Source organism: Mustela lutreola, chromosome 1, assembly GCF_030435805.1.
Source record: "Mustela lutreola isolate mMusLut2 chromosome 1, mMusLut2.pri, whole genome shotgun sequence".
Lineage (NCBI taxonomy): Eukaryota > Metazoa > Chordata > Mammalia > Carnivora > Mustelidae > Mustela > Mustela lutreola.
The window spans coordinates 206479683-206502422 of NC_081290.1; the positions used below are offsets into that span (position 1 = coordinate 206479683).

General features: G+C 36.7%; 1 protein-coding gene across 4 annotated transcripts in view; it reads right to left on the bottom strand.

Moving 5' to 3' along the window:
• Positions 1 to 22740, bottom strand: part of ARHGAP42 (Rho GTPase activating protein 42) — a 307644-nt gene that overhangs the window by 220802 nt on the left and 64102 nt on the right. For all 4 annotated transcript variants that reach the window (XR_009356745.1, XR_009356746.1, XM_059185797.1 and 1 more), the window contains exon 2: positions 15413 to 15508. Coding sequence is in view for 2 of the 4 variants with exons in the window: in XM_059185797.1 (XP_059041780.1) it covers positions 15413 to 15508 (96 nt within the window). In the remaining 2 variants the exon portion in view is untranslated. The remainder of the gene's footprint in view (positions 1 to 15412; positions 15509 to 22740) is intronic.

The following is a 22740-nucleotide window of genomic DNA, read 5'->3' on the forward strand; positions in this document are numbered from 1 at the left end:
AAAAACTGCCGCATCTCTGCTTCATCACTTGTCCATTACCATCAACTGTGCCATGTTTGTTCCACTCAGTACACAGATGCCAATCTAGACACACAAGGCAAAGAGAGAGAATCCTCACGTTGGAATCCACAATACCCAGCCATTTCTTTCTATTTTTACTTGCTTCTGTTTATCCTCTAACTATACTACCCAGACTCTTTGTAATCTAGTCTCCTTGAAATTCCCAACTCCTGTTCTTTATGCCTCCCTCCCCACCTGGGTTCTGACCTCAGGCACTTACCATGCTATACTTTCATCTATGAACATGGGTTCCAACATTACCCACCACGGCACATGTGGGCTGAAATTTAGAACTTCTGGCAAGACTATCAATTTTTCACTTTTTTTGGTATAAGGTGATTTTCTGTCTGGCTTCTCTTATCCTCACTGGCATAATGGGACTCAAAGAGTTTACACCTTCTTTCCTGGGGATTCACTTGTAAAAGAGAACTACACCATTCCAGATGGCTAGGATTACCTATTACAACTGAGGAGAATCAGGACTCCAAGATGAAAAGTCACACTGGAGGCAAAGAAGTAATTCTACACTATCTAATGGTTTTTCCTTCCCAGATTTTCTCTGAATGGAGAGAGGGTCTTGTTGTAATATCTGCTTTGAAACTGCTGAACTACCAAGTACTTGAGAGTTTTAGTATACTCATACATATGAATGCAGGGTATATATGTTATATAATATTCAAGTCAAATTTTGGCAAATGAATACATACCAATATAGAAAGACAGCCTTTCAGTTTCACACAATTTCAAAACTTCATTCTAGCTGGTTTCTTTGAAGACTTCACACCATCTCATTACTTCAAATGAATTTCTTCTGAATCCCAAAGGTCTTTCACTCTGAGATTTTATGTTAATGTAATATGTATTGTTGTGCATAACACAGTTTACAAGTCACATACTTTTGTTTTCTTTCAAAGCATATATTTTAGGAGACCTGTGCTATTCTGATGTTGCCTGTTTTGTTTGTTTTTTAAAGATTTATTTATTTGAGAGACAGAGTGTGTGTGAACTGGAGTACATGGAGAGAGAGGTAGAGAGCGTCTCCAGCAGAGTCCCTGATAAATGCAGAGCTGCATGAGGGGTTTGATCTCATGACCCTGAGATCATGACCTAAGCCAAAATCAAGAGTTGAACACTTACCTGAGCCAGCTACATGCCCCCCTTTTTCTTAAAGATCTGATGTTGTCCTATTTTAGTTTAGTTTTATTTTAGTGTCATTTGACATGTTTCCTAAAGCCAAAACAAGCCCCAAACCCGAAACAATTCTCCCCCAGTATGTAGACCACTCACACTTTGGAGCCCTTCTACCAAGAGGCAGAGATGTCATACATACTATCTCATTTAATTCACATAACAGTATGAGGTACTGAGTAGGTTTTAGCTTCATTTTCCAGATTAAAAAAAAAGAGTATCAATCACCTGGAGTCACTTGTCCCATGATCTCAAAGCTAGTTAAATGGAGAAGCAGGAATTTAATTTTGATTATTTCATTCCAAAGTCTATTCTACTTCAGCAAACCATTATTGCCAAAGGAGGAGAAGGAAGGAGGGAGGAGGGAGGCAGGGAAGGTATTGCCAGCTTACTACCCTACCACCTTATAGCAAAGAACAGACTTATCATCTTTAAAAGCAAACAGTCCCAGAGCTGTTTATGCTCAAGGGGTAATCAGGCCACAGATATCTTGCCTTAAAGGGAACAATCAGTAATTGTTGCTGACAGCCGCTTACACCAAAACCACCAATTCTTACCACCTCCCAGCATTCTTTCACATTCCACAGAGGCACCCCATTCACACTCCTCTGCACCCAATCCTCCTGCCACCCCCCTGCTGAAGCTTCAACATCCGCTTCCTTGTCCAACATCCAGCTTCTCTTTTCCACAACCTCTTAACCTCCAGTGACCTTTTCCCTGCTGTAATTCACACACCCACAAGGACACTAAGAGTTCAAGCTATCTAACCCCTTAGCTTTTTGCTTTTTGGCAATCCCTTTATTCGACTCTAGTTTACTCCTAATCCTATTTCCCACAGAGGCTATCTAAAAAGAATTTTCTTTCTCAAGAACACAGCCCTAACTTCCCCTCACTCACTGGTACCAGATGGCCTAGCCTCCTGCTTTTCTGAGAGAAGTTCAAGACCCTCTGATTAACACTGTATTCATTCATCCTCTTTAACTTGCATCAGAAAGGGGCCCTCTTTTTCCCAAAAGCTAACAGCTCCCCATAAAGCTTCTAACCTTCCACTTCCCCACCTCTAGCTACATTTCTGTCATTTCCATCATCACTCTTCTCTCCACATAGCTATTTCTCTTCATCCCAAGTCTAAGAAGTTATTCCCATGTACTCTATCCTCATGAAGGAGGAAGAGCAGTGAAATGTGAGGGTTGGGAGATGTGAGGGTTGGGGGTGGAGGAGGAGATTTGTTTAACACTTGCACCACCATGACACACACTCTTTAATCCTCAATACCCCACAAGGTGGCCACAAATAAAACACCCAAATCTTCTTTCACCATTCTATTCTTCAAATAATAAATCTGAATTATGGAGGTTAAGTAATATCCAAGATCACAGAGCTAACAACTTGCAGAGTAAAACTTTGAACCCACACGAAAACTTTGAACCCACATGAGATGTATCTACTTTCCCCCTACTCTAGGCATGGTCCTACACCTCCAGCTCATGAACCTGAGCAAATCCAGTTATGTCCCAAGAACTTCTATTAGAGAGTCTGTCTGCATCTCAAAACTTCATATGTGTCAAAACTTGACTCATAATTCCACTCTATACTCAGGTACTCTGCCACATATAAACACATAAATGGGCTCATAAAACCATTCTGCTAGTAACTCAAGTGATAGATTAACCTCAATCCTCCCTTCCATACATCCAGTCACCAAATACTGCTAATCTCTGTCCTCCCTCCTCTTGTTCCATACCCATGGAAAGATATCACTTCATCTCTGCTGGGATATTACAGCCTAATTATTGGTTTCCAAGCTTCTAGGACTCTAATTCATCATATGTACTATTGGTCAGAAGAAATTCCTAAAGGGCATATTTGATTATGTCATTTTTTACTCATTCAAGGTTGTTGTTTGGATTAAGTCCAAACTCCATATTGCAAGCAATGTGGAACCTCCAGTATGTGACCATAGGTGCCTTTATAAGCACCATCGCCTGAAATGCTACTCTTTCTAATCTCTAACTTAGCACTTTGAAACTAGTAGACATTCCTATAGTTCCCATTTTCATGCCTTTCCTTTACCTGCATTTGCTAAGCTGTATCTTACCTAACCCCTAGGACCCTCTCTATTCAAGCATCTTCTCATGTGCCCAGTCAGAAGTCACTTCTCCAGCTTTGGTGCTTGCACAGCAGGTTTGTTTTTACTATACTTAAAGCACTCAGCACATTCTCCTCAGTATTATCATAAATTATATCATAAAACTATTTTTATTTTTACCTTCTTCTATTTTGTAAGGATATAAAAAGATTTTATTCATATTTGCATGTACTAAATTGTACATAAGCTTCTTTGCACAAAGATAATCATTACTGATGGGAAATGCTACAGAATCCAAAGTCAACCAGCATGAATTAAGTCACACTTGGTGATTTTAATTTGAAAAGCTGATTTTTTTTTTCCCCAATCTCTGGGAGATTTGCAGAGCTATATACACTGGCCCATGAATGCCATCTCTCATTTTAAGGTTCCACATCTCCTTGTTTTGCATAAACTAAAACCTTTTTTTCAGGCTGTGAAGGACAATGATGTGGCAATAAATGACCAGGTTTTCCTACAAACATGTGTCTTCTACAGCATTAATGGTTCCACTGGGAAAATGCTGAGCATCAAAGATCTGGTGATCCAAAAAGCAGAAACCCTGAAACAGAGTTTTTCCCTATTTTCATACCTTCTCCAGTTGAGCCCTCCGTGGTATAAACACAAGTCTATTGTTGAGAGCAGTGGTTTTCCACAGGCTAAGATCAGATACCAAGAACCTCCCAAAATTAAACACTCCTAAGGTTTCATCCCAGGAGATTCCACCTTCATTCAGGCCCAGGATAGAGCCCAGAAGTCAAATTTTAAAGGCTTCCCATAGCTGATTCTGATAACAGGCAATCTCGAAACTACTGGCTTTAGTGGAAGGCAGGCAGAGGAAAAATGTATGCTTTGTATGAGGAATTAAGAGTTAAAACTATATTTAAATAGAAAACTGTATACATTTTAATAAAATTTGTAAGAATTATCTCTATTTCCTCCTTGAAGCTTATTGTTATGTTCAATGGCAGTAGTACTCTTGGCCCTTCTGGTTATGGAGGAAATAAGACATCATCTTTGAGTCCCAAGAATAAAGCATGACCTGAAAGATCTTCTCCCCACAGTACTTTGAATCATGACTTAGCAACTATTCTGAATTCTGTGTCAAAGAATCACTCAGAATTAGCCTTTTTGTCCAGCCACATATTCCTAGCTTAGTACATAAGTGAAACTTTTTTTTTTAAGCCTATTATCCAACTCTTTTCTTGCTTTCTAACTTCTTCCTTTATACTTTGTTTCTTTTCCACAACCACCAAGCCTCTCTTCAGTGTTCATATATTTGTCCTTGCCATTTGCCAATGAGCTTTCCAGTAATCTCTTGGGTGTCCATGTCCTGCCTCCTAACTCACTTATTTCAAACACAGTTTTTAGAACTATTGCCTTTCTGGTCCAAACATTTTATGTCAAAATGAAACTGTACTTTCATTTTTTCATTCACATTTAGAAATGTTCTCTCTTGGTCCATAAAAGACTAGCTGAGGAAGGCAATCTTTGACTCACTTTGGCAAATATTTCTGTGCTATAATTTAACACATTATATGCCAGAATAAACCTCCAAAAGGACAACTTCAAACAAAAGCCTTACGTGTCTCTTGAGAACATGCAAATGAAACTTTAAACATATGGCAAAGCCCTCTAAGATATTCTCTGGCTCTCAATCCTTATACTCCAGCTAAAAGGATGTTAACACCTTCATTTTCTTCAAGACTGCATACATCAAGACGATGAACATTCAAGTGCACAGACTGAATATGCCCAAGCAAGGGAAGAAGTCCAATGGTTTAGAACAAAAGGATATACTGGAGAAATGCTTTCACATTCTAAATGCTTCAGAAAAAAAATCAAGTGCTTACAACTACCATGGCTCAGAAGTATTTACTACCTTTATGACTTTGGCACCAAGCTTTCAAATCTAGAAATGAGTCAGTGTTTTCATGGTCATATATATCTGATTGACTATACAGGGAAAGGAAGATAAAATAGGTTTACTTTATAAGAAGTTTGCAGTAATACCACTCTTAAAATTAGCTCTCTCTGCATTAAAATTACTTAAGAAAAATTTTTATCGAATCTCCTTTTTTATCTCTATGGCACTTATCAGTCTAATTTCATGTACAATTAACTTATACCTCTTATCTAACTACTCTCACAAATCCCCATGAGAGTGGGATTATTTTTCTGCTTTGCACAATACGCTTTAGCACTCAGTGTCTGACAAATCACAGGTGCTTGATAAGGCTTTATTGAAGGAAGGAAGGAAGGAATCATTGAATCAATAAATGAATGAGTGAACAAACGAACAAGTAAACTCATCTCAAAGTTCCTGACCTAGGAACTGGGCAATCAAAGTTCTAATACCGGTGTAACTTTAGCACATCCTTTCACCTGTGTCTAAAAAAAAAAAAAAATGATAAGAGTTAGCTCCCATGTTCTCCAGGGTCTCTATCTACTCTAAGATACTAAACTTGGGATTCTAAGAAACGAAGCCAACATTTCTAAATCAGAAGTAATACTTTGATAATTTAAATAAACAAAAATAATACCCAGTACAACTCCCCACCTCCTACCTCCACATGTACATGAAGAAGGTATTAAAATTGCTCTAGTACTAAAGAAATGCAGCTTCTGGACAGAAAGACATAAAACAATTGAGATAAAATGGTTATCTTCAAAAGCTGTTTTCCATGCAGACTATATTCAACATGAGCGGGTAAACTAAGTAATTACTAACAAAATAGTAAACTATGCACCTAACATCCACACAAGACACCACTTACCTTTATGGTACCTGATGTTTATCAATAGGCAATAAAATATATTTGTTATTATGCAAGAAATTATGAAAAAAAATCATGGGTATGTCATGATTCAGAATTGCAATTACAAGTCAACCATACAATTTCAGTTTTACTAAGACCATTCTATTCATAAAGAAAATTAAAGAGATGCACTCTAAGTGCAGTTCTGTGGGTCAATGCCAGCGTATTAAAAAAACATAGATATCATATCCATAAGTTACATTATTAAAGTCAGGCTACCCATGACCCATTTTCTTCTGGGCACACGCCCAGAGATATAGCCAAGTAAAACATTTTTTTAAAAAGCTCATCTGGGGTAGCCTTCTTAAATCTTCCATAGGCAGTCAAATTAATCTTTTTAAAATGCAAATATAACATCATTCTCTGATTAACATATTTCAATGCTTCTCATTACCTTTAGGTTAAAATTCAGATTCTTCACAAGGTGTATTAAGTCTTATCTACCTGTCCACAACCTTCACACATGCTATTTTTCCCTTGGGTATCTCCTTTGCTCTCAAGGCCTTCATTCACCCCTTCCTTAGACCTGGAATCTGTTCCCTATCCCCCTTTGCCTAGTATTTCTCCATGACTAATTTAAACATCACTCCCTCAGAGTAGCCTTCCCTCATCCTCCCACCCACCCAATTAGACCTGGTCTATCTTGAGTATGAATGATCTCTTAGCATAATATACTTTAGTTTTATAGCATTCAACATAATTACAGCTTAACTGTGTTGGTCACCCAGTGAAAATATAAAATTACTTAAGCCACTGATAGTGCTTTAGACACCTGTGTACTTAATTGGCACTTGTGTACTTATAGAACAAATGAGTTTTAGTAGCAGGAAATACAGGCATATGGAGGTTAAAAAGAGTGGAAGAAAGATACAAAAGCAAGTTCCTGACTCTAATCTCTGGTCCTTTTACTTGTTCAAGTAACCAGGTTGGGTACAATGGAGTCACTCATGCTGAACCCCTTGCAAGCAAACCAAACCTTAAGTTTCTGTACTTGCTCTCCCAGAAAAAGAAGGCCTTAAGTCAATCAAACACTGCTTGCTTGCTCAGCACTAGTTACCTAACCCAATTCCAAACTTACCTTACCTCCATACAAGGAAAGTAACCCTGCTTTAGCCAATTAGCAAACTCCCCGTACAATTTCCTTGCTCTTGTTCACTTTGGGCTAAAAAATCTCTTGCTACCTGCATCTCTTCAGAACTACTTTCTATCTGCTAGATTGGGGGCTGCCTGATCCATAAATTGTTGAATAAAGCCAATAAGATCTTTAAAATTTACTCAGTAAATTTTATTCAACACAATTTAGACTATCGCTCTTAGCGAAAAAGAAATGCAGCTTCTGGACAGAAAAACATAAAACAATTGAGATAAAATGGTTATCTTCAAAAGCTGTTTTCCATGCAGACTATATTCAACATGAGCAGATAAACTCCAGTATCTGCTGGATAAGCAGGAGCAAAAAACAACCCTGTTAGTGGTCAACAGTCATGTCCACCTCACTGCACCTTAGTTTATACAGTAGATGCTGGAATCAGTCATCTCAACTTTTCCACGTTTTATGTAAAAACACAAAAGCGCCAGGAGCACTGACTTCAGGGATACCAAAATATTGTAGAATAGGCATAATCACAAATTCAGAATTTGTGAATAATGAGGTTAAACTACATATTCCCACATCTCAAATTATATAGGCTCTGCAGCGTCCATTTCACTGTCTAGTCATTTTGTTGAGATTTAAGCTATCCTAAGTCCTTAAAAACAAATAAAAGATCTTTCCCTCCCTATCCACTCACCTTGAAATCAGCCTTCTTTAATTTATGTTGTCCTAAAAGGAATATACTGCTGCCATTTTAGCCTCTAAGTTAGTGCATTCCAAGAGGACAAGAGCTATTAACTAGCTTCACCCCCATGTCCCCAGGGATTAGCACAGTGTAATCCAACAGTCAATAAACAGTAACTAAGTTATAGAATACACAAATCTTTAGCTCTGCTTTGAAATCTTTAGAAATACTAAGAAATTTGTTCTAAATGATTCCCAAGTACATGCAAAAGTTAGGTGTGTGTATGTGCTTGTATAACGTTTAGTTTATTACTATATTGAAAAGAATCATGCTAGACATATCTAAATATATGCATACTTTATTTAATATATGACTCTAAAATTCTATTTAGGTAACTTACAATGATTCACTTCTATTACTAGGTTTAGTAGGGGGACTATTGATGTAACAAATATTTACTAATCCTCTGCTACAAATAAAGCACTTAATTACTAGTACTATGCAGGAATAGGAATATAAATACAACTTTCTAACCTCGAAGAGCACACAATTTGCTGGAGTTGAAAAGAAAGTTCTCTCTGAAACTTAATAAACTACTTTTTTGTTAAGCAGATCACTGAAGAAAAAAAGGAGTTTCAAGGAATTAATGCAGATCAGTAAGTTGTAACATAAGTTTCGGTTGTTTTTCAGATCCTGAAATTTAAGAATCTAAGCCTTTCAATTTCAAATTGAATCAAATTACACACTTTAAAACATGGAGCTAATATAATAAAAACCTCTCTCTCAAGTGGCATGTTTTTTAAAGACAGGAACTCCACCTGAAATATGCAACTTTCCCAGCTGTTTCAATCCTTAATTGTGGGTGGTTACTGTGTGGGTGCAAAAATAGGGTGGTTTAAAAAAATGGAAAACAATAATTCAATTGTCCAACTGAGAGCCATTAAAAACCAAAATATGCTTCCTCTACAGAGTTCAAAAGAAAATGTTATTTGTATAAACAATTTAGGCATTTGGAAATGTTCCACTTTAATAGAAGACTTCCTGATTTATGTAACTACATTTAAGTGGGTTATAATGAGGGTTTCTAAGTGATAGGTTCTCTTCACAGGTTCTCTCATTTTCAGCAAATGAGAAGGTAATTGTTTCCGAGAATCCAGTAAAAATCACAGGTCTCTTTTTTGAAGAGTTCAGTTGCAGTTGGTAATGATATTGTCTCTGGTTTGAAAATTTTTTCCTAAGCAGTGCTCAAGAAGAGTATCATAACCACACTCCACCTTCAAATATCAGTAATAATCTGTATGGATGAATATTTAATCACAAAGTTCTGAAGAAAATCTTTCCAGAAGCATTTCATAATTCAATATTTTAAAAGTTGAATTTTATTAAAGTTGAAGAAAATAGGTTCTTTTTTTTTTTTTTTTTTAGCTAAAATCACTTATGATCTTTTAAGTACATTTCCAGGGTTTATAAATACACCAGTTATTATTTTTAACCTGAAACACACGTTACTACCTCAAAGTGCTTTTATACTGTATAGGAACCTCTTCAAAACACACAAAGCAAACCATTTGCCACGTTTTCCACCCTAGACTATATTCTTACTTAATACTTGCAAAACTGGATCACATAGGACCTTTCCACTGGACCTAACAGATGCATTCTCAAAGTGGATGGATTTATTTGGCACATCATTTATATATTGTCCCCATAGTACTTTCCCTAATAAGGAAAATGAAAAAAATTTTCCAGCTACTACTTTGAAAGATTTCTTCTCTTTCACACCCTCTGAATAGGCATCAGCGATCACTGTCAGGCTCCTGTCTATATACCAAGGTGACTCGGGCTCACAGTTACGTCACTTTACTTTGAGAAGTAATCAAACAACAAATATTTGCACCTGGGCAAAGCACTGCTGGCTCAGGAAGAAACAATAAAGCCCCTGTGACTTGAAAAGTCATTATTTTAAATTTGTGTCCTATAGTCTCACTTTTAGACATGTTCTCCTCAAGAACAATCAGTAGAGTCCAATACAGATAATAGAGTCTGAACATGTCTAGACATGTTCTCCTAAAGAAGAATCAGTAGAGTCCAATACAGATAATAGAGTCTGAGTTACCATCCATTAATCTGTACACATATAATTTGTATGTAGATTTCCACAGAAAATGTTTTTTTTAAAGACATAACATGTCTTTATTCTACAACTATTAAGCACTAACAATTGTTACTGTTATGTCTGCATATCTGCATTCAAAACGGTAAATACATGAACAGGAATATATGAGCTATGTCAGAAATATCTGTGCAACCATTATGAACATATTTTGATCGGAATTACCTAAGTGATGATCTCATTTCCGCACTCAGAGTTAGAAGCCGTAACCTTAGTTGACAAGTGGTTGTGTGTTGTCTGTCTCCACCACAGGAATTTTCTGTTTAGGTGTGTCCAAAAGAATGAAGTCCCCACCTAAAATATTTACTAGCAAACTGACTCTCCTTCTCAGTAAATGTTTAATCTCTTGAGTGCAAGGTTCGTGTTGTCCAAAACTTTCCTAAGAGTTACATAGGCCATCATACAACACTGCTAACTAAGCTGTTTATGCACAATTGCAACTGGACTTTCCACTAGTTTCTAAGATAACAAAGAATGAACAAGATTTGCCTCATATTAATGACATTTTTATTGGCACTAGCTCAGCCTAATAGTATCTGATTTTTAATACAGACTTTTAAGACTTTGGTTAAAAGTGATTTCAAATTATAGGCACTGAATATAGGAACAAAATAAAGTAAGTGCATGCCACAACCTTGATCTGGACAAATTCTGAAGTAATACACCAAGATGTAGAGGCTTTTATTATCCTATACACTAATGTGCTAAATTAATCTAGCCAAACAACCTGTCCCATAGGTAGAGTCACAATAGTAACTGTGAGCTTCTATTGTTTGAATGAACCAGTATAAACAGTGTTTACAAAAAGACACTATTTTATTTTCTGTAGAGATAAACCTTTTATTTCCCACTAGTAAGGTTTTAAGGGTAGGCCCATGACTTTGGAAGTTATCAATTCCCTGTGTGTACAGGCATGAGAACTGATGCAGTGGGCATTGTTTTTTTGCATTTACATATGCATTATTTACTGTGTAAATATAGTTAAATGACAGTATATTTTGTATCTGGTCTACCTATATAATTATTTAAGGAGGTCTGAATTTTACACCAGTTTGTAATCACTCTGTACCTTCCCTTACCAATTTCTAAGTCCCAAATGTCCAACTACTGAACTTATTCCTAACTCAGTCTTCACTCAGTTCAATCCTTGGAAAAGGGAGGAGTAATGACCTCTTGCCATTTTTGAATGGAATGAAAGGTGCTAAAGGAAGGGCACAGGATGCTGTCCTGCTTAGGACTTCAATTTTGGAAACAAGTGACCTGTTCTCTGAGCCCTAGAAATTCCATACTGGGTTTGCAGACAACTAATTACATTTTGCTTCCTTCCAAGCCAGAAATGTTTCACACTACTAAAAAACAAACAATCCGCACTTGTACACAAACCTCCCTTGGGCCCTCCTCCTGCGCAAAAGGGTGGGAACAGAAGGGGACAGAAGAAGAATGGGCCTGGCTTACAGGCCAGATACAGGCCTACCTACCTACAAAACTCCGGGAACAGCTTCCACAAATTAAATAATTATATTGATACGACAAAAGAACCTTCTTTTCCTTACATTGCTCAAAATCTATTTTTCACCCTATTCCATTGTAAGCACACATATCTTAATTATTGTAAGCAGACATATCTTAATTATCTTCTAACCACCTTCCCATCCATACCCACAACTCACATGCAAAAAGACTGTAAACATCTTGATTTTACAAGTTATTTTTCTTTTTTTTTTCTTAAGATTTTATTTATTTATTTGACACAGAGAGATCACAAGTAGACAGAGAGGCAGGCAGAGAGAGAGGGAAGCAGGCTCCCCGCTGAGCAGAGAGCCCGATGCGGGCCTTGATCCCAGGACCCTGAGATCATGACCTGAGCCGAAGGCAGCGGCTTAACCCACTGAGCCACCCAGGCGCCCTACAAGTTATTTTTCATTGACATTGCTTGCTTATAAAAGATGAGTTTTTGTAAGTCATCATTTTTAATGGTTCCATCACAAAACTACTCTGGACCAAGAGTGTTGTGGCTATTACTCAATGCTAAGAGTCACAGCTTTCCCTACTTCATTCCTCTTTGGTTAAATCAGAGGAATAAATAGGCTGAAACTGGGTTTCAACAAGCTATTTTAAACAAAGCTAAAACTATGTACCTTCCCATATAGAATTAAAACTGCTGATAAAAGTAAACAAAGAAGACTTGATAGACGTGGGTAAGGATAGTTCCTTGCACTGCACCCACTCCAGCCATAAGTCTCAGGGATACATTCCCAGGTCACTGTCCTTGAAACAATAGTTTGCCATATCCTCATAATGTTCCATGTTAGAAATAGCTATTTAAGTCTTCTCTTCATTATGTAGTTATTTTTAAATGTTTAGAATGCACTTGAGGGCTCAGTATAAGGAATAAAAAGTGTTGGATAGTGAAGATAAAGGAAGATAGCTATATTTTTACATTTCAGAAATAATTTTTTACACTAATTTTTGTTCTAAATTAGGTTTTCCTAATAAAATTTTAATGTTTGAATCAGATTCCCAGTAACAGGAGCTACATAAGTCTTCTGATTCAAAAGCATCAAGGAGCATTACATCTATCCTTACATAGCATTCATCTTCTGTTCCCCAAGATCTAACTCCTCAAAGCCCTCAAAACACTAGAATTTAATCCAGTATCCATTGCCTAGAATAAACCTTCACCCACTGATCAACACCTTTCAAATCTAATCTGTAAGAGGCACAACATCCATACTAAGATCAAATTCACCACAGTCTAGGAAAATCACCTAACATCCACCTGCAAGGCTGCAGAGCATATATTTAAAAACCCCACCTCTTTAGTTACATGTGACTTTAATAAGGTATTTTAAGTAAATAGTTTAAAGGAAATTAAGAGAAATATGTACCCATATGTTTATTGTACTTTTTAACAAGACCAACCAGAACTGACCTGAATGTTCCATAGAGTTTATTTCTTAAGTTTATGTATCTGAACCAGATGAAATATTTTAAGTCATGAAATTATTAAAAATCAGAATATATATGAAAACCCAGAGTATTTGCCATAAAGAAAACAAATTATATGTATTATTAAATATACATACAAATATATATATAATTTATATATATAATTCTGTCAGAAAAATATACACATAAGTAAAAAAAAATCAAACTTTATAAGGAAAATTATGTCATTTATTCAGCAATTTACCATGAGTCAGGCCCTAGGTCAGGTGATAAAGCTAAAATGGTTTTTAAAAAGAAAAGATAGGGGCCCATGGGTAGCTCAGTTGGTTCAGTGATCAACTATTAATTTTGGCTCAGGTCATGTTCACAGGGTCAAAGACAGAGCTCCAGGCTGGGCTCCATGCTGGGCTGTGGAGCCTGCTTAAAATTCTCTTCTCCCTCTGCTGTCCCTCAAACCCCACTCCTGCACTCTTGCATAATCTCTCTTTTAAAAAAAAAAAAAAAAAGAAGAAAGAAAGAAAGAAAAGAATCTGGCCTCTGCCTTCTTGGAATTACATTTACATTACTAAGTGAAAATAAATACCCTTTATAAGTATGTGGGGTGTTTTTTTTCTAAATAATAACGCTAACATGTTAGTATTCTAATATTATTAACTAAGCTTTTTGGCCAGGTGTGTGTTATAAGCCTATGTTGGGGGTAGATATTTAGGACACAAATATCAAGAAGTGGCACACAAAAATGACAACTATTGTTCCAAGTGCTAGTGGTGCATGGTCACTGAAGGTGCCTTTTCTCATTCATCCTGTAAAGAGAAAGAAGTCATGCTCATGAGGACCATGTGGCAGTCCTTCTCCCTACAGCAGAGGACTGACAGAGGAGGAGTCACTTTTGATTTCAACAGCCAGCTACCTCTCTGTTCCCCTTAGTAACTAACACTCTTAGGAGCAACCAAATAAAGTGACCCCCTGCCACAGGACCTCTGAAAGGCACCACCTTGACCCTATCGATGTATGCATAATGAAAATCCTAAATGCAGGGAGAACTTGTCTAAGAACTCTGAATTCTGCCAGTGATTTATCCAGAAGGTACTTTTGTGAATGTAGGCAAGCTAAAGCGACACAATGCATCCAACTCAGTCAGCCTATCTTCTCCAGGGGTCTTTCTTCGGTAGTAGTAACACTGCCCTTGCCTTTCACAGCTAGGTTTGGGCTTATTACTTAGGTTCTCAAAAATAAAAATATACTGTTTAAGAATACATCTCTAACTAACAGAAATGGTAGAGGAAGAAGAGAAATGTGATTGCAAAGGGGCATGTCAGAAATTACAAATCCTTACTACTCAAAGTGTGGTCCATGGACAAGCCCGGCCAACATCACCTACAAGTCTGTTAGAAATGCAGAATCACACACTCCGCCTGAGATTTTCTGTATCAGAATCTGCATTTCGTAAGATCTCCAGCTGCTTCATATATACATTAAACCTTAAGAGTCACTGTTCTAAATACCTGTAATATTCTATTTCATATTATACTTTAAAATATACATATTCTATGCAGTCTTCTAATTATGTGATATGTCTCTAATTTAGCCTACAAATGGACCCACTGTCCACAAACTGTTAAGTAGTAATTGTTAAAATGTGGGGAAAAGGAATACTTCATGAATCTGATCATCAAATAGTAACAATTCAGATACAGATAAAACTTCAGGGATCACATAACCCAACCCTCTTCACTTTATGGGAAATAAAACCATCTGAATCAGGAAGGGGAATGCCCCCCAAGGTCAGATTGCTGAATAATGAAGGCAAAGTTGGATTAGGACTCAAGTCTCCTGATCCTCAGTAATATTTTATATCCTATAATAACACTGGCTTAAAACATCATGACTGAATTTTTCCTTTGTAAACAAATACTCATGTTACAAGAGAAATCAGTATTAAATTTTTTAAAAAGTAAAATAATTCTTAAAACCAGTACCTTGAATATTTAATAGTAGATGCCCAATATGTATTTGAATGAATGATTCACTTTGAGGCAGAGACAAACATCGCTATCCACCTCTTCTTAAAGAGCTGAGGTAAATTATAGAATAATTAATAAGTAATTTCCTTATGGAAAAAAAACATTTCAAGTTTTAGACAATTTATAATACTCTTCTCTACAACAACCAAAAATTGCCCTTACACTTTCATCAAAATGAGAATATTTTACGTGTTTAGTATTTGGGTATGTGAATCTGTTTGACTTCAATGAAATCAATATCTGAAGTAGGACTTTTAAAATTATGTAGAATATTAAAGAACAGTAGTACTCACCGATACTAATTTCATCATCTGTTTCAGCATCACCAATACATTCAAATTGGAAATCTTGCAGTGACTGGGAAAATTTCTGTACTGCCATAGACAGATCTGTAATTAAAAGTTCAAAAAAATCATAAGTTGAAGTACCATGGAATATGAGATTTTTCATTTCCATTCTAATTTCCATTGTAATACCATACTTACCAGAAGCTTTTAAAATACTAGCTTGACAAATTTAAGCAGATTTTAAAAAGACTAATAAAGAAATATTTTAGGAACTGGTTCTGCTCTGCTCCCAGGGAATTTGCCCCTTTAAGAAAGTTTTGGTGCCAGTTTTGTATTATCTGGAAACCAATTCCCAAAGCCTTTATTGAATAACTGCCATTCAGTCCCCATAAATGGAGTATTTATGAAAAAAAGAAAGAAAGAAAAGAAAAAAAGGGAAGAAAGAAAGAAAGAAAAGAATGCCACTAAGGTTGCTGCTGGAGTAGGAAAAAAGGGAGGGGAAAGCAGCCATTCTTTGATTAGAAAGGGTCCCCAATGTACAGACTACAGAGCAGGTAAGGAATGTGTTTTGATCTCCTAAGGCCACCTACAAGGCTGTTTACATATAACCTTGTGAATTATAGGGGATCCCAAGCTAAATATTATTCAATCCTGGCATCAGTCTGAACAAAATCCAGAGTCTGACTAAATTCAGAAGAATTCTTTATTCCTGGAGAAAATAAAGAAAAGCCCAGAATAATGAGAAGTAAATCCCTGGGATGCAGCCTAACGGAGTGATTAAGAATGCACTCTGGAGCCAGGCTGCCTGGGTGGAAATCCAAGTCCCATCAAGTTCTTGCTATGTGACCTCCTGCAAATTATTTAACTCCTCTTTAAATTATTTAACCCTTTGTATCCTCTTCTGCAAAGAGTGCATAACAACTGCATAACCACCTCACACAATTGTTTTAAGGATTGAGTAAATTAATACTTGCAAGGGATTTAGAACCAAGTCTGACACTTAATAAACACTGTATAAGTTTTTTTAAGTAAAATTATAAATCAATCTGACAATGCAGCATAACAGAGGCTTTAAACATCCCACCTCTCATAACTACTCTGATCATCCATACCAACCTTTCCACAAAAGTCTGTGTCAGTAGCAAAACATATTTTTCTGGAATTCACTCTATAATTTCAGTTAGTGGTATCTCACATGGGTTTAAGTCCAATACCTGAACTCTTGCATTTAATTCAAGCAATAGAACCCACGGAGACGCTCTCCTCAACAATGTTTAGCCAGACTCCTCTGGACCTTACCTTGACTAGGCCTCTACCTTGGCTCCCAGTCCTCACTGGCCCTACATACTTCAGTTTTTGCAAGATTCTTGCCAAGTCATTTTTTTTCCAAGTCATTTTAGAGAGAATTCTCCACTCAGGGATATGAGACCAAAAATCTTCATCCCCTACCCTTGTCCTTGTCCTACCTTCACCAAGAATCCTCCTTCCTTTGATGTCTCCTACTAGTAATTTTCCATTCCAATCCAACATCTCCCTAAACAGCCCCCAAACATGCTCCTTGATTATAAATCCCGACTTGTTCTTGTTGCATGCACGGTTGAGTATGATCTCTCTCCCCAGTTGTTATAATCTCAACAGCTTTAGCAGTCTTGAATAAAGTCCTCCTTAACATTTTTACTGGTGTCAGAATACTTTTTTCTTTAAGAGAACAGTTTGGCCCCAGGCCTAGATATGAGCCCAGGACTTACTGTGGTAACCCACCATTCATGAAACCATACACACCTAACAAAGTACTACTGGTGAATGAATAGGTCTTCAAACATTAACGTCATTTTTTTGTGCCATTGTTACCCAAAGAACTCACCAACACCCTGAACAAAGACAATTCTTGAAGGTGAAAGGACTCAAGCTTCAGAGAGGCTTTTTTTATTTTTTTAAATCAAAATACACACACAAAAGAGATTTTTTTTTTTTTGAATAAACAAATTATTCTCTGGAAGATGATGCTACTCAGAGATTACACCTCTTCCCACAAGGGAGCTAAAACTTTGGGCCAGTGCATATTCTGTTTGAGAAGTACTTTCAATTTAAGAGCTTTAGAAAGTTCTATCACCGTAAGAACGGCCTTCCCTTGGGCTTTCAGGAAGAAAGATAAAGAGAGCCTTCTTAATGAATTATTAGTCAATTAGAAAACAAAGGCCTTCATTAGGACTAGACCTCACCATTTACCTCTGAGCCATTGGACAATCACTCATCCTCCCCAAAAACTATTTTTCTTATCTAGACAAGAGAGAATTAATACTGATCTCACAGAGTTGTTCTAAAGATTAAACAAAGTATGTGCCTGGTACATATGAGGCAACTCAATATGTGGCGTCGGTTATTATCATTCAAGTCCAACTTACAAAGGTGGGAAAGTTGACTGGCCTTCCAGACAGACAGGCACTGTGCAAAAGTATGCATTTATCCAGTGCGCATGTAGAGAAATCTGGCTATGGGAAAAGAAATCATAACACCTATATCAAATGTTATGAGAAGACAAAGAAAGTAGACTCCTGGGATAATTTTAAGTCAAGTTGTACGTGGGTACTCTCCCTGAGACAGGAATCACATTCCCTTTAATGTCCCACTATTTTTTTATGTACAATACAAATGCTTACGGTAAAATGGGTTGAAGGCACAGATGCAATTCCTACAGCAGAGCTGAGATGGAGAAAGTGTATATGGATGAACCAGGATGCTTAGGGATTTTCTAAGAGATTCTTCCTTCTCTCCTCTCCTCACTACTAGTTCCTGAGTTTCCCCTCAAATAAACACAATGAGCTATCTGGAATCTTTGTCCTAGGGAACTCGAACACAATATCCCCTAATCGACCATTTCTTCCTAAATACTGGTTTCCCATGGCCTTGCTCCTTGACAAAGAAAGGTAAGCTGCTTTGTCCTTTCACAGACATCACATTGGATGCACTATAATTCCTGTTCCCAAACAAGAACACAGAAGCCCACTTTATAAGCTATTCTTGTCAATATAGCCAAGTGACTGAGAGTGTAAGTTCTAATAGCAGAGCCTAATACCGGGGCTAACTTCCTGCCTCTACCAATAAGTGCCATAACTGTGGGCAAGTTCCTTAACTTCTTTGTACCTTAGTATCCTCATCTGTTAAGTGGAACAGAAACTGTCTCTCAGGGTTACTGTGAGAAGAAAATGAGTTAAATCAGATGAAGAACTTAGAACAGTGTCTGGCACACAGTTAAGCATTTACAAGCTGTTAGCTATTTCCATGTTAAACATCTTAGAAAAGGCAAAAAAAAAAATTTATTTTTCAGGAATGAAGATGGCAGAAGGTTAGACCTAATGAAGGTTAGACCTTAGATAACCTTGGAAAATGCCCAAGAAAACCATCTGTTGATAGCAGTTTCAAATTCTCTCTTGATGCACTGCAATCAGGCCATGACAAAGACAACCTGATTATTCAGTATTTCTGTGTAAGAGATAGGTGTCTATTTCAATCCTGGAATGAAGAAAGTACTATCTCTCCCTAATCCTTTTGGAAGCATAATAAGACAGGATTACATTTTAAAAACTTGGTTCTCAAGTAATTCAGATGATAATTCCAAAAATAATGAAAAATTTGAAATATGACTTATTTTCAACTTCAAGTGTCTGGGTTCTTGACTTTCCTTTTATTTGTTCTCATTTTCTAAAAAACCAAAGTAATAAAAAGGTCAAAAATATTATCAAAGTGAAGAACTTACGATATCTTCTGCCAATAATATTGATCAACCTTCAAAATGAGGAATTCAGCTCACTCTCTTTATCTTGGCTTCATCTCCCTCTGAACTAGAAAGCACAACAACTTTAACTGACTTGAAATCACATGAAACACTATTTCCTAACTGTCTAAAGCTTCTGAACAATAGCCAGATGCACGGTGCCGAAGTACTGATTCTAAAACCTTTAAAATAGGGGCGCCTGGGTGGCTCAGTGGGTTAAAGCCTCTGCCTTCGGCTCAGGTCATGATCTGAGGGTCCTGGGATCGAGCCCCATATTGGGCTCTGTGCTCAACGGGGAGCATGCTTGCCCCCCCCCCCGCCTGCTCCTCTACCTACTTGTGATCTCTCTCTCTCTCTGTGTCAAAAAAATATTTTTTAAAAACCTTTAAAATAAAATTGATTCACATCTGACTCTATAGAATTTAAAACCTAATTTTAAGAATTCTATTGTTGAACTTTAAAGTATCAAAATGTATAATGATAAGAATCTACATTTTCTCTTAAGTACAAAAAGAAAGATCAAGCACACAAACTATGACAAGCATAGAGTTTTAGTTTAGGCAAGGGTTTCTCTTTCTCCTATTTCTACCCAACTATTACAACTGGAAAACAAACAAGGAAAAGATCCCAGTCAGAACCATCTGGCCACATTCTAAGGTGAACGTAGAGGAATAACATTTACCAGCAACCAAGGTTGTATACAGTAAAGATGCCACAAGTACCATCCACACCACATCTTTTCCATTTGCCTAACCTACAAGTTAAGCAAGGATGTCCTCACATATATTTACATTTAGTTGAAAGAAATTACACTGAGCTTTAATTAGTCAACAATGTTTTTATATCAAAGAGTTAACCTGTAGCACCCATAATTAGATGATGCTAATGAAACACTAAAACTTCATTTCATTAGAGAAATAAAACACACTTAGTAAATAATTATAACTCCTCTTATACATTAAGAGCTACCTTTTACTTTAGAAGTGTTAATGGAATTATTTTTATAATGTTACCTACAGAAGTGAGCTATATTTATGTCAAAGCAAGTACAACCAGCCAGTCCACTGGTACAAGTCAGTTCTTCCTGAAACCCAGTTGCTCTGAGACTAGATTTAAGACTTAAAGGAGCAATATACCCCAGATGTATGGGTTGTAAAATTATCTTTACACTACCATGGAGAAGGCAGATAGTACAAAGCAAGGAGAATACAAAGGTAAAAACAAGATATACCCTTTCCTCAAAAAGGGCACAGTCCAGTAGGAGCATCAGGAATGTAAATAAATCCTACCACAGGTCAAATGATAAAGTCTCTTACAGAAGTTAACAACATCATCACTACAGGTACAACTTACTATATACCTGATACTTTTCTAAGCACTTAATGTAAATTAAACCATTAATTCTCACAATAGTCGCAAAAATCAGGTATCATCACTCTCATTTTACAGATGAAGAAACCAAGGCACATGCAGGTTAAGTAGCTTCCCCAAGTTTGTACAAGCTGGTAAACAACAGAGCCAGATTTTCAACCCAGAATCTTCACTTAACCACATTGCCACACTGCTCTGCACATAAAGGCTTGAGTGCATGGGGGAAGGCTTCTCAGAATAATCAGTGAAAACAGGACTTAAAAGACATGACAACACACCAATCATGGCCAAGTTAACAAAATGTACAGAATCTTCTAAAAGGCATTTCTACCTACATATCCAGCCTCACCTATCAAGATTCATACCACATTGGGGTACTGATCTATATTAGACACAAACATCCAGTCTCTTGTACCTATGTTTATATTATTATTCCACCTTCTAGAGATAACACTTTTCTCCATGGTCTCTTTCAATATATCTCTGAAGCTTCCATTTCCTTCAAAAAGCCCTTCCTGATTCCTTCCCATTTGGCATTATCTCCTCTTTTACACTTTCCACTGTACGTTGTGACTCACTTGCTGTGCTTTCTCTAGTTTACCGTTTACCCTGTTATCAATAAACCTCGTCTATCTACCCTATTCTTTTTTTTTTTTTTTTTTTTTTTTTTTTTTTTTTTTTTTTTTTTTTATCTACCCTATTCTAATAGTGTAATAAAGGGAGGAAGTTTTACCATCTGTGAATACTATCTGAGTATTCAACACCATTTCTTACATACAAAAGCTCAATTTTTGAAAGCATAAATTTCTGTAAGGTGAGTAAATACTCCAACTTTCCAGATGCCTTTCATCTTCCTTTCTTCCCACTCTTGCAATCCCCTAATGTCGCTTTTCAACCACTAGTAAAACATGGATTGTCAACTTTCCAAAAATGGTAATAAATAAAAAATGTTTTACTACTGACAAGAAGATTTGATGTACATTCATAATAATGATAGCAATAGTGTTGATAACTTTACTATTTCGAAGTTCTTACATATTTTTTTCTTAATTCTCACACAAAGCTATGAGGGCTGATGCTCTAAAAATTCAAGTAATAACATAATCTGCCCAAAGTCTAATAGTTGGATACAAATCTGGACAGGTCTTCTGCTCCCCAAATTTGGGATTCTTTCTGCTGCATCCCACAGCTGATTCCCAATGAGTAACAAGAATTAAAATCAGGGAGGGTGTGCCCTTTAACAACATCTCACTAACCCATTACCTGTTATATAAATTCTAAGATAGTAAGATTCCATGTATTGAACTCTATATTAGGGATAGGTATGTTTATTAGCATGGAATAAACTAGCAGCAAACATACACCATGCTAGACTAGAAACCAAAGGAAATTCACATCATTCCCATACTTTCTAATGTTATAAGATAACTGAGTAATATTCTAGGTGTTAAGCTTCTTGAAGGTTGGTATATATTCTTCATCTCATTTTGCCCTTAATACCCAATAGAAAGCAGACACAAAAGAGACCAGAGGGACCAGAAAGAAGTATACACCAATCTGTTCATATAAGAATCCACTGCAGGGGTGCCTGCGTAGCTCAGCTGGTTAAGCATCAGACTCTTGATTTCGGCTCAGGTCATGATCTCAGGGTTGTGAGATTGAGTCCCGTGTTGGGCTCCAACTAGGCATGGAGCTTGCTTAAGATTCTCTCTCTTTCTCCTTCCCCATCTGCCCCTCTCCCATTCCCAGTCTCTTAAAAAAAAAAAAAAAAAAAAAAAAAATCCCCTATAGATCAATTGCAGAAAAGCTTATGGTACTGGGAACAAACAGGAGTATAACTGGAAGCCTTTATTTCCTAAAAATCATCCTGAACATTACACAGAGAATGTGCTCAAAGAATTATCAAATAAGCATGGGTTTTTAATACCTGCAGTTATGTTTTTAGTGTCTTTCAAAGAACTGCAAATATCAGACTGCTCGATGGAGAAAAGTCAAAGGAAAAGAATACTAGGTGTGGGAAAGTATTTAAAAAGACAATGAGACCTTGTCAATAAAAATCATTTCTATGGCTCTTATTTGCCCACTTTGTTATTTTCCAGTTTACACATAAATGGGTAGAAAATACTGGTTGTCCAATATTAACAATTAAAGAAAAGTCTTCATAAAGAAGGCTCAGGACTAAGCTTAG